This window comes from Chiloscyllium plagiosum, unplaced genomic scaffold, assembly GCF_037043375.1.
Source record: "Chiloscyllium plagiosum isolate Xiang-an unplaced genomic scaffold, Cpla_swu_hap1 HiC_scaffold_13, whole genome shotgun sequence".
Lineage (NCBI taxonomy): Eukaryota > Metazoa > Chordata > Chondrichthyes > Orectolobiformes > Hemiscylliidae > Chiloscyllium > Chiloscyllium plagiosum.
In genome coordinates this window covers 31,435,154-31,450,904 of record NW_028270151.1, presented here as the reverse complement: position 1 = coordinate 31,450,904, position 15,751 = coordinate 31,435,154, and the positions used below count along the sequence as shown (strand labels likewise).

Below are 15,751 nucleotides of genomic sequence, written 5' to 3'. Positions count from 1 at the left end.
CACACCTGACTTTGCTTGTCAGTCTCCTGGCATGACATGCCCCAACCTCACTGAAGGGTCTCAATTTGATGTCCCAACAAGAAGCCTGTCTAAACGTCTTCCCACAACAAATTTGATTGTGCAAGACAGAGTTCCCACCCCATGCCCTCCTGCTTGATTAAACATCCTTATTTAACCTCACTTCAGAACTCATTTAAAATTCACCCAGCTCTGTGTGGCAGATATAGTATTAAAGTTTCAGTGTGCTTACTCACTACATGTTTGCATCTTACATTCATTTCACTAACTACCTTAAGATTGGGTGGGAGGTGAAAGTATTTTTGAAAGACCAAAAAGATGCTGAAGAATTTCAGAGGCAGAAACAGTAGTCAGCTGACTAGTTATTTCTTTACGTACTTTTACATGAATCAGAAAATGGCAGGTCAGAGGTTTCATCCTGCATCCTTCCACATATAACCTCACAAGTGCTCCTGATGAAAGACTAGGCCATACTAATAATATGTGAAGAAAAGATACAACTGACAACTGAACATTTAGTCTGCAGAATAGACTAGGCCTTGATATTATCAAAATTTTATCATTTTTCTTAATATAAAAAAAACTCTTTGTTCCAGCAAGGATGTTTTCTTTTTCATCACATGAAACGTTTACCCCAAGGTTAAAGGGCTAGAGTTCAGCCTGACTTGAATGAGGTTCACACAGGTGCATTAGGATTTTAGTAGAACTCTATTGATTGAAGTCCTCTTGTTAATTATAGAAAGATTTCATTGATCGTTAGCCTATTTTTCAAAAAACGTGGCAACTTCAGCCATTCTGCAGATTTCTGAGACACTATTGAAACTAACGCCGCTCGTGGGATAAAACAGCAGCAAGTTTGAGCAAAAGGCCAAGCCTTGAAGTTTGATTTGTGACAATGGGCCACTGTGAGGATCCAGTGCCCTTGTCCAAGTGATAAAGGAGCTGTCAGCCTTTTATTCTTCAACAGATGCTGATAAATCAGGCTGGGGAGGAAACATCAGAGAACCAACTCTGAAATCCACTGACTTAATTCAGCGATATTGGATTTCTTTCAACGTTTGTTTGCTCCAAGCCCTAAGTCATCCCCAGAATTTTCAAGAAAGCAATGTCTCTATTCTGTATTCTACCATGTGAACAATTAATTACAAGACTATTGAGGCATTATATGTCTGTTTACTTTACTTCTAGATTGTACTGGCCTATAAATCCAATGCCTTCATTGATTTATTGTAGATTACACAAACATGCCTCATGAGGAAAGAAAGAAATATCATAAAATAGTGAATTCAAACTCATCTGTAATAATAAAGTGTTACTATATTTGTTACCTTAATTGGTGAATGGGCTAATGCCTTATAAAGAATGAATTCAAAAGCGAATTGTTTGAGTGGCATGGTGGCTCAGTGGTTATCAATGCTGCCTTATAGTATTGGGGTCCTAGGTTCAATTCCAGCCATAGGTAACTCTCTGTGTGGAGTTTGTACATTCTCTGTGTCTATGTGGGTTTCCTCCCACAGTCCAAAAATGTGTAGGTCAGGTGAATTGGCCATGCTAAATTGCCCATAGTGTTAGGTGCATTAGGTCGAGGGAAATGGGTCTGGGTGGGTTACTCTTTGGAGTGTCGGTGTGGACTTGGGCTGAAGGGCCTGTTTCCACACTGTAGGGAATCTAATCTTTAAAACACCTCAACTTTATGCATAAATCAATAGTTTGTGATTGCTTGCATTCATTTTTGCATCATGTGCAAAAAAGTTTTCCGCATCTTTTTTCTTAATATCACCTTCTTAATGAAGAATCAAGACTAACAGAATTAAATTAATCCATGTGCGAGTGGTATAAAACCAGCTTGTACCAAATCAGCCATGGGCGTTTCACCATTCCTGATCTTTTTTCCACTGAGTTTCACAGAACAATAGTTCATACTCTTTTGGAAGATTTGTTCCTGAGTCTGACTGTCACTATTGCTTGTTTGGAAAGTAAAAATCTTGATAATCCTTCCGAAGTCAGCAGAAAAGTTTTTTTTTAAACGTGTGTTGTATAATACGTTGCTGATTCACTGCAAGTCCACTTCTCATTCCGGGGTGGATGAATTATGTTCAGTTGCATTAGTTGCATGAGAAACAGAAGGAAAAAAAAGCCCATCAAATCGACTTCTTCCATAGACTGGGATCTATCCACTATGTTACAGTCTAAAGTGTTCTATCATGAATTGCACTCCTAAACTGCCCAATATCCACTTTCCCCAATAAAAGTCGAGAAATAACTCACTAGGTATGTATGATCTTTATTCAGAATTGCCGAGACAATGTATGTCTTTCAGGTCGATCCTTCTGGTCCACAATCTCACAAAAGATCAGTTTACAGTGTTATCTAAGGTGTGATATCAGAAGACTGGAAATGGTAGAAACAGCTCAAATAATTGACTTTCTATTTCATATTAATTAAAACCAATTTAACAGAGGGGTTTGTCATAAACATTACTGTGTTTAAGACATGCTTTCCAAAGTGCATAGTAATTTCAAGTAGTAGCTAGAAATTACATGATATGACCTAGGACATCTAAGTAAGGGGTTTTATGACCAGATCCTTTTATCTGACTGTACTCTACTTGTGGCTTTTCTACAGATCCCTCACCGCCAGGTGCACCAAGGAATTTGTGGAAAGGCAACTTTACTGCGAGGCACAACAACATTTTCAGTCTTGTAATTCACTGGGATCCACCTCAAGAGGAAGATCTCTTCATTCACCATTACAGAATTTACTGGAGTCAGTGGGTTTCCAGGAAAACTGTTTTACTCACAAAGAAAGAAAACTGGAAGATAGTTGAAGGAGTAAGTTTAAATTAGATCTAAAGTATGGCTGTGCCATTTTGTGTTTCAAACTCTGATGTAGTGCTGGGAAATGCTTTCCAAGAATTAATTTTATTTCAGGATCCTGCCAAAATGGTCAATTAATTATAATAATAATAAATAATTATAATGATAATAAATGGTCAATGATTTAACCAATTAATGATCAACATATGGGCTCATCACTCGATTAAGGCCAAGGTGTGGGTTCTCTGAGTTGGAGGGCCAATAGGTGACTTTGCAGCATTGATAAAACAGCAGACGGCCTTTTCAGGTAAATGAGAGAGGGTTAATAGCACAAATTAATACATCTGTCTGCATCAATGGCCATTCCCATCAGAGCTTAAATATTCAGTCTTCTGTATCTGTTTAAAAAATACTATGTGCTGTAATAGGTATTTCTTTTGTCACTGGTAATGTAGATCTCGACAGCTCCCTCCCCCCCCCCACCCGGAGAGGAATCTCTCAGTTCCGTGGTCAGTCAAATAATCAACAGGAATGGGTCTGCTTCAGCAAACTTTCACAGTGTATTTCGATGCCGGGCACAGGTTTGTCTAGCAACACAGAGGTTAACAGCTTCTGTGTTCCTTCTAGAAACTGTGCAATTTCACTTCGAACAAAGGCATTTTTTTTTGTATGTTTCTTAAGAAATAGTACAGCCTTAATTACAGAATAAATCCAATAACATGTAATAAATGACATAATGGTTAACCCAATGATATTTTCTGGAAAACAAAGTTGTTTATGACACACTTATCTCTTCCCACATGCATTTCAAGGTTAACTAAAATAATTAGTAATGTCCTATCTCACTTTGTTAATTTCATTCTATGAACGGTCCATTGTTCTGCTTTATCTTTAATTCAGTTAGCTCAGCAATGCAGGAATGCAGCCTGAAGCCATTTTGTTATGTTACTTTGTATTAAGAAGCCATTTTGTGGTTAATTAAAGCATGCATAAAATGGTTACTCCTGACAACAGCCTAAATCCAGATTTTAGATACTCAGTAATAACCCATGGACAAGGTTGCAGTTACGTATACTGTAGTATTCTTTGATCTGCTTTCTCCATTTTGTCAATAACATGCACCGAGAGAACCCTTTCCTGCTAAAGTCTCAACCATCACCATAACTGTGGTGATTCACCTCCTGGCTTCATTCAACAAGGTGGACAAAAGGGTTGGATGCAATTTTGGCATGAGATGATACCTTCAGTTGATTCACAACTTAAAATTTTTCCCAATAGGGTAAGTTTGAGAATATTTAAGGTTTACATAGGTGGAACCTTCCATTATACAGTAAAGCTTTGCCAATAGGTATGGAAATGAATGATACTTCCATTTTGTGATGGTTCAGCTTTTCTAGCACCATTTTGCAGTTTGTCAGCTCATTACATGGCAAGTAATGAGAAGCATGGCGAGTTTTGTGACAGCTCAGATAGGAGATCGATGCCTCCATTACCCTTTTACTTAAAGGCATGCACAGCATATTTCAAGGTCATTCATAGAGTCATAGAAATGTACAGCATAGAATCAGACCCTTCCGTCCAACCCATCCATGCCAACCAGATATCCCAACCCAATCTAGTCGCACCTGCCAGCACCCGGCCCATATCCCTCCAAACCCTTCCTATTCATATACCCATCCAAATGCCTCTTATATGTTGCAATTGTACCAGCCTCCTCCACATCCTCTGGCAGCTCATTCCATACACATACCACCCTCTGCATGAAAAGGTTGCCCCATAGGTCTCTTTTATATCCTTCCTCTCTCACCCTAAACCTATGCCCTCTACTTCTGGACTCCACGACCCCAGGGAAAAGACTTTGTCTATTTATCCTATCCATGCCCCTCATAATTTTGTAAACCTCTATAAGGTCACCCCTCAGCCTCCGACGCTCCAGGGAAAACAGCCCCAGCCTGTTCAGCCTCTCCCTGTAGCTCAAATCCTCCAACCCTGGCAACATGCTTGTAAATCTTTTCTGAACCCTTTCAAGTTTCACAACATCTTTCCGATAGGAAGGAGGCCAGAATTGCACGCAATATTCCAACAGTGGCCTAACCAATGTCCTGTACAGCCGCAACATGACCTCCCAATTCCTCTACTTAACACTCTGACCAATAAAGGAAAGCATACCAAACGCCTTCTTCACTATCCTATCTACCTACGACTCCACTTTCAAGGAGCTATGAACCTGCACTCCAAGGTCTCTTTGTTCAGCAACACTCCCTAGGACATTACCATTAATTGTATAAGTCCTGCTAGGATTTGCTTTCCCAAAATGCAGCACCTCACATTTATCTGAATTAAACTCCATCTGCCACTTCTCAGCTCATTGGCCCATCTGGTCCAGATTCTGTTGTAATCTGAGGTAACCCTCTTCGCTGTCCACTACACCTCCAATTTTGGTGTCGTCTGCAAACTTACTAACTGTACCTCTTATGCTCACATCCAAATCATTTATGTAAATGACAAAAAGTAGAGGGCCCAGCACCGATCCTTGTGGCACTCCACTGGTCACAGGCCTCCAGTCTGAAAAACAACCCTCCACCACCACCCTCTGTCTTCTACCTTTCAGCCAGTTCTGTATCCAAATATCTAGTTCTCCCTGTATTCCATGAGATCTAACCTTGCTAATCAGTCTCCCATGGGGAACCTTGTCGAACGCCTTACTGCAGTCCATATAGATCACATCTACTGCTCTGCCCTCATCAACCTTCTTTGTTACTTCTTCAAAAAACTCAATCAAGTTTGTCAGACATGATTTCCCATGCACAAAGCCATGTTGACTATCCCAAATCAGTCCTTGCCTTTCCAAATGCATGTACATCCTGTCCCACAGGATTCCCTCCAACAACTTGTCGTAACCGCCCTTCTTAAACAGTGGCACCATGTTAGCCAACCTCTCATTTTCCGGCACCTCACCTGTGACTATCGATGATACAAATATCTCAGCAAGAGGCCCAGCAATCATTTCTCTAGCTTCCCACAGAGTTCTCGGGTACACCTGATCAGGTCCTGGGGATTTATCCACCTTTAACCGTTTCAAGACATCCAGCACTTCCCCCTCTGTAATCTGCACATTTTGCAAGATGTCACCATCTATTTCACTACAGTCTATATCTTCCATATCCTTTTCCACAGTAAATACTGATGCAAAATATTCATTTAGTATCTCCCCCATTTTCTGTGGCTGCACACAAAGGCCGCCTTGCTGATCTTTGAGGGGCCCTATTCTCTCCCTAGTTACCCTTTTGTCCTTAATATATTTGTAAAAACCCTTTGGATTCTCCTTACTACTATTTGCCAAAGCTATCTCATGTCCCCGTTTTGCCCTCCTGCTTTCCCGCTTAAGTATACTCTTACTTTCTTTATACTCTTCTAAGGATTCACTCGATGTATCCTGTCTATACCTGACATATGCTTCCTTCTTTTTCTTAACCAAACCCTCAATTTCTTTTGTCATCCAGCATCCCCTATATCTCTGAGCCTTCTCTTTCACCCTGACAGGAATATACTTTCTCTGGATTCTTGTATCTCATTTCTGAAGGCTTCCCATTTTCCAGCCGTCCCTTTACCTGTGAACATCTGCCTCCAATCAGCTTTCGAACGTTCTTGCCTAATACTGTCAAAATTGGCCTTTCTCCAATTTAGAATTTCAACTTTTAGATCTGGTCTATCCTTTTCCATCACTATTTTAAAACGAATAGAATTATGATCACTGGCCCCAAAGTGCTCCCCCACTGACACCTCTGTGACCTGCCCTGCCTTATTTCCCAAAAGTAGGTCAAGTTTTACCTTCTCGAGTAGGTACATCCACGTACTGAATCAGAAAATTGTCTTGTACACACTTAAGAAATTCCTCTCCATCTAAACCTTTAACACTATGGCAGTCCCAGTTGATATTTGGAAAGTTAAAATCCCCTACCATAACTACTCTATTATTCTTACAGATAGCTGAGATCTGCTTGCAAGTTTGTTTCTCAATTTCCCTCTGACTATTGGGGGGGCCTATAATACAATCCCAATAAGGTGATCATCCCTTTCTTATTTCTCAGTTCAACCCAAATAACTTCCCCGGATGTATTTCCGGGAATGCCCTCCCTCAGCACAGCTGTAATGCTATCCCTTATCAAAAATGCCACTCTCCCTCCTCTCTTGCCTCCCTTTCTATCTTTCCAGTAGCATTTGTATCCTGGAACATTAAGCTGCCAGTCCTGCCCATCCCTGAGCCATGTTTCCGTATTTGCTATGATATCCCAGTCCCATGTTCCTAATCATGCCCTGGGTTCATCTGCCTTCCCTGTTAGGCCCCTTGCATTGAAATAAATGTAGTTAATTTATTAGTCCTACCTTGTCCCTGCCTGCCCTGACTGTTTGACTCACTTCTGTTCTCAGCTGTACCTGTCTCAGATCGATCTCCTTCCTCACTATCTCCCTGGGACCCCCCCCCCCGCCATCTTACTAGTTTAAATCCTCCCAAGCAGTTCTAGCAAATTTCCCTGCCAGTGTATTAGTCTCCTTCCAATTTAGGTGCAATCCGTCCTTCTTGTACAGGTCACTTCTTCTCCAAAAGAGATTGCAATGATTCAAAATGTGAATCCTTCTCCCATACACCAGCTCCTCAGCCATGCATTGATCTGCTCTACCCTCCTATTCCTGCCCTCACTAACTTGTAGCACTGGGAGTAATCCAGATATTAGTACCCTTGAGGACCTCCTTTTTAAATTTCTGCCTAACTCTCTGTAATCTCCGTCTGAATCTCAATCTTTTCCCTTCCAATGTCGTTGGCTCCAATATGGACACTGACCTCCTGCAGGCCCCTCTCCCCCGTGAGAACATTCTGCACCCTCTCTGAGACATCCTTGATCCTGGCACCAGGGAAACAACACACCATTCTGCTTTTTCTCTGCTGGCCACAGAAACGTCTGTCTGTACCTTGGATTAGAGAATCCCCTAACACAATTGATCTCTTGGAAGCCAACATCCCCCTTGTTGCATTAGAGCCAGTCTCAATACCAGAAACTTGGCTGCTCGTGCTACGTTCCCCTGAGAATCCATCACCCTCTACATTTTCCAAAACAGCATACCAGTTTGAAATGGGTATATCCACAAAAGACTCCTGCCCTAGGTGCCTACCTCTTATCTTTCTTGGAGTTAACCCATCTATGTGACTGTACCTGAGACTTTCCCCCCTTCCTATAACTGCCATCCATCACATATTGTTGCTGTTACAAATTCCTCATCGCTTCTATCTGTCTCTCCAACCAATCCACTCGATCTGATAAGTTTCGCATCCAACAGCATTTATGGCAGATATAATCCGCAGTAACCGTTAAACTCTCTTTAAACTCCCACATCTGACAAGAATTACATATCACTGCAAAGGCCATTTTTGCTCCTTCACAATGTACAGACCCAGAAAATAACACCATCTTATTCCTCAACAAACACTGCCCCAGGATAAATTAATAGCTATGGCTTATATTTTAAGTTTAATAAAGAGACTTATGTCCAAAAAAACATATAATCAAGAAAGAATCCACTATACTCACTCCTGCAGCCTTTCTCTTGGACAGACTTAAAATAACAATTAACTTATCTGATTCTGTGCTGTGAACTTCGCCCAACAGTTCCACCAAGATTAGTTGTGAATTTCACTGGTTGTTAATTTTCCCAGGTACACTCCGATGTCCAGCGATACAGGAATTCAAACAGCAAAAGTAACAACTGTGCAGGTTCTCTCTTTCTCTCTCTCTCCTGCATTGTCCTCACCATGTGCTTCCTTTGTCTGCTCTTCCCCCTTTTAAACTGCAGTTGTTTTGATTTTTCCCCAAAGTTCCAAAACAACGCAACAGCATATAAAACAGTAACTGCTGCTCCTGGAATTCGAGGGAATCACCTCCAACACCTAAAATGCCTTAAAAAAAAGGAGCAGCTCTTATTGCCAGAATGTTTTCCCATCCTGCATCCTGAAAGCCGGAAGTCTCTCTCAAGAACTCAAAGCAAATGCAGTGAAACATTCTGATCATTTCCATCTTTCCACCTCTCCACAGTTTGACTTTCAGCTTGGCCAGCCTCCTTAACCCATATTAATTATTCTTCAGTCTTCCTCCCTTGATCATCCACTGAACCCCCTGCAGCCTATATTGCCATCATCTGATCTCAATTATGACATAACTTAGAAGAATACTCTCCAAACAGGGGAAAACAATGGCTATTCACTTCAAACTCCTGGAAGATGACTATTTCATGTCACTAATATACATTGTAAATCTGAAGGCACATTTTGCTTGTGGAACTTAATTGAGAAGGGGCAATTAATTTCAACAAGCAAGCATAACCTGCAAGTACATGCAAAATGGCTTCCCAAATGTTGGGAAGCGCAATCATTTTTTAAGTTCGTAGAACTTAATTCTGTCAGTATCTCAATTTTGGACCTGCCACTCAATTGAAACTGCTATCTTTATTCCCACTCCTAACTGCAGCATTTGCCACATAATTCCTTTTGGTCACAAATTAGATGAAGAAATTCAGTGGTTAGTATTGAGCCAGGAGCTACTGGAGGCAACTTGGACCAGAATTTAAATGGCAGCTATGATATTCTTGCGCTGTTATCAAATGGTGGGGACTGACTGTCAAATGCTTGTTTAAATTACTGACCTGGAATGCTCAGTTTCAATTGTAATGGCAGAGACTAGCAAAAGAAAGGGACAAGATGAATAGGTAGTTAAAATCTGTTAGGGAAGCACAAACACAGCCAAGAGCAAAGTGAGATAGACTCAGAACCTAGTGGCAAAGATAGTGAGTAAACTTGATGAAAGAGATCAGCAATAATAATGATTACTGAAAAAGACCAAAAGGATCAGGGAGGAGAAATTGAGAACAGAACCAACAATACTGTGAATTGGAAGAGAAGTTATAAGGAAGCAAACCGTTCCTGAATGGCAAATTTTTAAAGGGTACATTCTGAGCATTCAAATTGCAGCATACTGTAAGCCTCCATCTGACTCATCCATTCGCTGAAATGACGCTTTTCAATACCCTGACAGTTCTCTTGATCACCAGCTACTATTTGGGGCGTTCTAAGGTCATGAGACATAAGAACAAAGATTGCACTTTGTCCTACAGGAGACAGCTGTGGTTCTGGTTCTATTCTCTAAAGAGGTCAGAGAAGGTCAAATGACAAAGATGAAGGCATCATTGCAACTTCCTGCACATCAGCCGTTGGCATTATGGATACATTACTTGTTGAGCACTATCTGGATATTGAGGGGGCTCTGTGAGTGTGCTGTGGACACAATGCAGCTACATATACCATTGATAATGAGTACCTGTTGAACACACTCATTAATGTGTGGTCATTGTAATATTCAATCTTCACTTACTTATGCAGTACATCTTCAACATTGAACAGATTGTTACCAGCGAATACAGCAGACTGCCAATGTAAAGGAGATGGCATTGTGAGTAAACAATACAATAGACTCCACTGTAAAGGAGGCAGCATTGTATGCAGCACTCCTCCATTACTCTCAACACTTCCTCATTCCCCCATGACACCTTCCCATGCAATCACAAAAGGTTTAACACTTGTCCATTCACCTCCTCCCTCCTCACTTTCCAAGGTCACAAACTCACCTTCCAGGCAAAACAACGTCTCAATTTTACTTCTTTCAATCTAGACACACAGAAAATGGGGGAGATACTAAATGAATAATTTGCTTCAGTATTTATTGTGGAAAACGATATGGAAGATATAGACTGTAGGGAAGTAGATGGTGACATCTTGCAAAATGTCTATATTACAGAGGAGGAAGTGCTGGATGTCTTGAAACGGTTAAAGGTGGATAAATCCCCAGGACCTGATCAGGTGTACCCGAGAACTCTGTGGGAAACTAGAGAAGTGATTGCTGGGTCTCTTGCTGAGATATTTGTATCATCGATAGTCACAGGTGAAGTGCCGGAAGACTAGAGGTTGGCAAACATGGTGCCACTGTTTAAGAAGGGTGGTAAGGACAAGCCAGGGAACTATAGACCGGTGAGCCTGACCTCGGCGGAGGACAAGTTGTTGGAGGGAATCCTGAGGGAATGGATGTATATGTATTTGGAAAGGCAAGGACTGATTCGGGATAGTCAACATGGCTTTGTGCGTGGGAAATCATGTCTGACAAACTTGATTGAGTTTTTTGAAGAAGTAACAAAGAAGATTGATGAGGGCAGAGCAGTAGATGTGAACTCTCTGGGAAGCTAGAGAAATGATTGCTGGGCCTCTTGCTGAGATATTTGTATCATCGATAGTCACAGGTGAGGTGCCGGAAGATGAGAGGTTGGCTAACATGGTGCCACTGTTTAAGAAGGGCGATTACGACAAGTTGTTGGAGGGAATCCTGAGGGACAGGATGTACATGCATTTGGAAAGGCAAGGACTGATTTGGGATAGTCAACATGGCTTTGTGCATGGGAAATCATGTCTGACAAACTTGATTGAGTTTTTTGAAGAAGTAACAAAGAAGATTGATGAGGGCAGAGCAGTAGATGTGATCTATACGGACTTCAGTAAGGTGTTCGACAAGGTTCCCCGTGGGAGAGTGATTAACAAGGTTAGATCTCATGGAATACAGGGAGAACTAGCCATTTGGATACAGAACTGGCTGAAAGGTAGAAGATAGAGGGTGGTGGTGGAGGGTTGTTTTTCAGACTGGAGACCTGTGACCAGTGGAGTGCCACAAGGATTGATGCTGGGCCCTCTACTTTTTGTCATTTACATAAATAATTTGGATGCGAGCATAAGAGGTACAGTTAGTAAGTTTGCAGATGACACCAAAATTGGAGGTGTAGTGGACAGCGAAGAGGGTTACCTCAGATTACAACAGAATCTGGACCAGATGGCCCAATGGGCTGAGAAGTGGCAGATGGAGTTTAATTCAGATAAATGCGAGGTGCTACATTTTGGGAAAGCAAATCTTAGCAGGACTTATACACTTAATGGTAAAATCCTAGGGAGTGTTGCTGAACAAAGAGACCTTGGAGTGCAGGTTCATAGCTCCTTGAAAGTGGAGTCACAGGTAGATAGGATAGTGAAGAAGACGTTTGGTATACTTTCCTTTATTGAGTATTGAGTACAGGAGTTGGGAGGTCATGTTGTGGCTGTACAGGACATTGGTTAGGCCACTGTTGGAATATTGCATGCAATTCTGGTCTCCTTCCTATCAGAAAGATGCTGTGAAACTTGAAAAGGTTCAGAAAAGATTTACAAGGATGTTGCCAGGGTTGGAGGATCTGAGCTACAGGGAGAGGCTGAACAGGCTGGGGCTGTTTTCCTGGAGCGTCGGAGGCTGAGGGGTGACCTTATGGAGGTTTACAAAATTATGAGGAGCATGGATAGGATAAATAGGCAAAGTCTTTTCCCTGGGGTCGGGGAGTCCAGAACTAGAGGGCATAGGTTTAGGGTGAGAGGGGAAAGATATAAAAGTGACCTAAGGGGCAAGATTTTCACGCAGAGGGTGGTACGTGTATGGAATGAGCTGCCAGAGGATGTGGTGGAGGCTGTATAATTGCAACATTTAAGAGGCATTTGGATGGGTATATGAATAGGAAGGGTTTGGAGGGATATGGGCCGGGTGCTGGCAGGTGGGACTAGATTGGGTTGGGATATCTGGTTGGCATGAATGGGTTCGACCGAAGGGTCTGTTTCCGTGCAGTACATCTCTATGACTCTGTGACTCTAGTCTACTGTTTTCACTGCTCACAGTATGGTGTCCTTTAGATTGATCAAATGCAGACTGGGTGACCACTATTTGGAACTGACATCCTAGTTGCTTGCCATTTTAATAAACCTCCTTGTTGTCATGTTAATGTTCCTGACCTGGGCCTATAGCAATGCTCCAATGAAGCACAGTGCATGCTGGAGAAACAACACCGCATTTTCTGCATAAGCACTTTACAGCCTCTAGGACTCCTTATTGAATTCCACAACTGCAAAGCTGACTACATGATGTCTCGCTTCCATTTTTCACACATTTTCTGACATGCAAACCCCCGACTTCTGCCCCGCCCAAACCAGGCCTAGTCTTGTTTGCTTTGGTCTCAGCCAAGACAGCACATTTTCTCCCTCTGCCAGATCTTAATTTACATCCATTTTTCAAGTCTATTTCTCTTTCACCCAATTAGCAACCCTTTTGTCTTTTGTACTGGTCCTGTATACCATCTGTTCCCCTTGAACCTCCATCACTTCTGTCATAAATGACCATTTTCCAACCTGTTTCAGTTCTGAAGAGAAGACATATTGGATTCAAAACGCTCCACAGATCCTGGTCAACATGCTGAGTTTCTCCAGAAATATCTGTGTTTGTATTAAAACATTCTGTATGTGCTACCTTTATAGTGTGAATATTATTTAGTATTAAATGTAGATTAGAGAGATCCATGATTTCAAATCCATTTAATAAAGGGTCATTCTACCACAGATCTTTGAGAATAACTGGCCTTAAAACTTCTACACATGGCCCTCAATTGAGCATCTCTTGCCATATAATCCTGAATGTGCAAATAGCTACTATTGCAAATAAGGCTGGAGGAGTGCACCATCACTCGAGTCCCCGCTTCCATGGGTCACAACATAAAATAAAGGTACTAACTCCAGATACCAAGAAGAACAATTACATAGCATATCTATATCAGGTTATATACATAATAAGATCTAACAATTAGGTTTCTTAATAAATGATTATTAGTTCATTACCATAAAGATTCAATAATTTGGCAACATAACAAATTCCTGATGAAGGGCTTTTGCCCGAAACATCGATTTTCTTGCTCCTTGGATGCTGCCTGACCTACTGTGCTTTTCCAGCACCACTCTAAACTTGACTCTAATCTCCAGCATCTGCAATACCCACCTCCGTCTCACAATACATACTGTCAATAGGAATGAAGATAAATGCTTATGTTGTTAAATATCCCCAAATATCCTTGTTTTACATTTATTTGAGGAACAAGAGGAAGGACAGATTGAGGGTAGAGCCGATCAGGGATATTGGAGGGAACTTGTGCCTGGAGTCAAACAAGGGGAGGTCCTCAATGAATACTTTGTTTCAGTATTCACTAGTGAGAGGGACCTTGTGATTGTGAGGACAACATGAAACAGGCTAATATGCTCGAACAGGTTGATATTAAGAAGGAGGATGTGCTTGCAAGTTTGAAAAACATAAGGATAGATAAGTCCCCTGAGCCAGACAGGATATACCTAAGGTTATTACGGGAAGCGAGGGAAGAGATTGCTGCAGCGATGATCTTTGCATCTTCACTGTCCAGTGGAGTAGTACCAGATGATTGGAGGGTAGCAATGCTATTCCCTCGTTCAAGAAAAGGAATAAGAATAACTCTGGGAATTACAGACCAGTCAGTCTTACTTTGTTGGTGGGAAAATTATTGGAGAAGATTCTGAGAGACAGGATTTATAATTATTTGGAAAAAGCATAATTTGATTAGAGATAGTCAGCATGGCTATGTGGGGGGCAGGTCATGCCTTACAAGCTTTATTGAATTCTTTGAGGATGTGACAAAACACATTGATGAAGGTAGAGCAGTGTGTTTGGATTTTAGCAAGGGCATTTGATAATGTTCCCTATGGTAGGCTTGTTTAGAAAGTTAGGAGGCATGGGATACAGGGAAATTCGGCTGCCTGGATACAGAATTAGCTGGCCCACAGAAGACAGAGGGCGGTATTAGATGGAAAATATTCAGCCTGGAGCTTGGTGATCAGATGTGTTCCGCAGGTATCTATTCTGGCACATTTGCTCGTCATGATTTTTATAAATGACTTGGATGAGGAAGTGAAAAGGTGGGTTAGCAAGTTTGCCGATAACACGAAATGATGGAGTTATGCATAGTGTGGAGGGTGTTGTAGGTTGTAACAGATCATTAACAGGATGCAGAGCAATGCTGATAAATGGCAGATGGAGTTCAGCCTGGAAAAGTATGAAGTGATTCAGTTTGGAAGGTTGAATTTGAATGCACAATACAGGGTTAGAGACAGGATTCTTGGCGATGTGGAGGAACAGAGGGATCTTGGAGTTCACATCCATAGCTCCCTCAAAGTTGCCACTCAAGTTGATAGGATGTTAAGAAAGCATATGGTATGTTAACAGGGGGATTGAGTTTAAGAGCCACGTGGTGGTGCTGCAGCTCTATAATGCCCTGGCTAGACCACATCTAGAATATTGTGCTCAGTTCTGGTTGTCTCCTTATAGGGAGGATGTGGAAACTTTAAAGAGGGTGCAGAGGAGATTTATCAGGAAGCTGCCTGGACGGGAGGGCATGTCTTATGAAGAAAGATTGAGGGAGCTAGGACTTTTCTCATTGGAGCAAAGAAGAATGAGAGGTGACTTGATAGAGGTGTACAAGATGATGAGAGATGTAAATAAACTGGATAGCCAGAGACCTTTTCCCAGGTTCGATATGGCTATCACAAGGGGGGATAAGTTTAAGGTGATTGGAGGAAGGTTTGGGGAGATGTCAGAGATAGGTTCTTTACACAGAGAGTGGTGGAATGTACTGCCAACCATGGTAGTAGAGTGAAATACGGTAGAGACATTTAAGCGATTCTTGGAGAGACACATGATTGATAGTAAAATGAAGGGTATGTAGGTTAGTTTGATGTTAGAGTAGGATAAAAAGTCAGCACAACATCAAGGGCCGAAGGACGTGTATTGTGCTATTCTGTTCTATGTTCTATTTTCTAAAACTTACATGTAAACACATCACACATTTTTCACGATAAGAACAAAAAGATTTCTCTACAAATGTTGGCTTTCACAAAAATAACCACTTTGGACAATGAGGCCATTCTCAGGCCTGTGTGGTCAAGTCACTAGCTATAC

At 41.6% G+C, this 15,751-nt stretch overlaps 1 protein-coding gene across 1 annotated transcript in view; it reads left to right on the top strand.

Moving 5' to 3' along the window:
* The window catches only part of LOC122556060 (anosmin-1), a 154,128-nt gene that overhangs the window by 106,471 nt on the left and 31,906 nt on the right, over positions 1 to 15,751 (top strand). Inside the window, exon 7 of the mRNA XM_043702467.2 lies at positions 2,644 to 2,849. Coding sequence (XP_043558402.1) covers positions 2,644 to 2,849 — 206 coding nt within the window. The remainder of the gene's footprint in view (positions 1 to 2,643; positions 2,850 to 15,751) is intronic.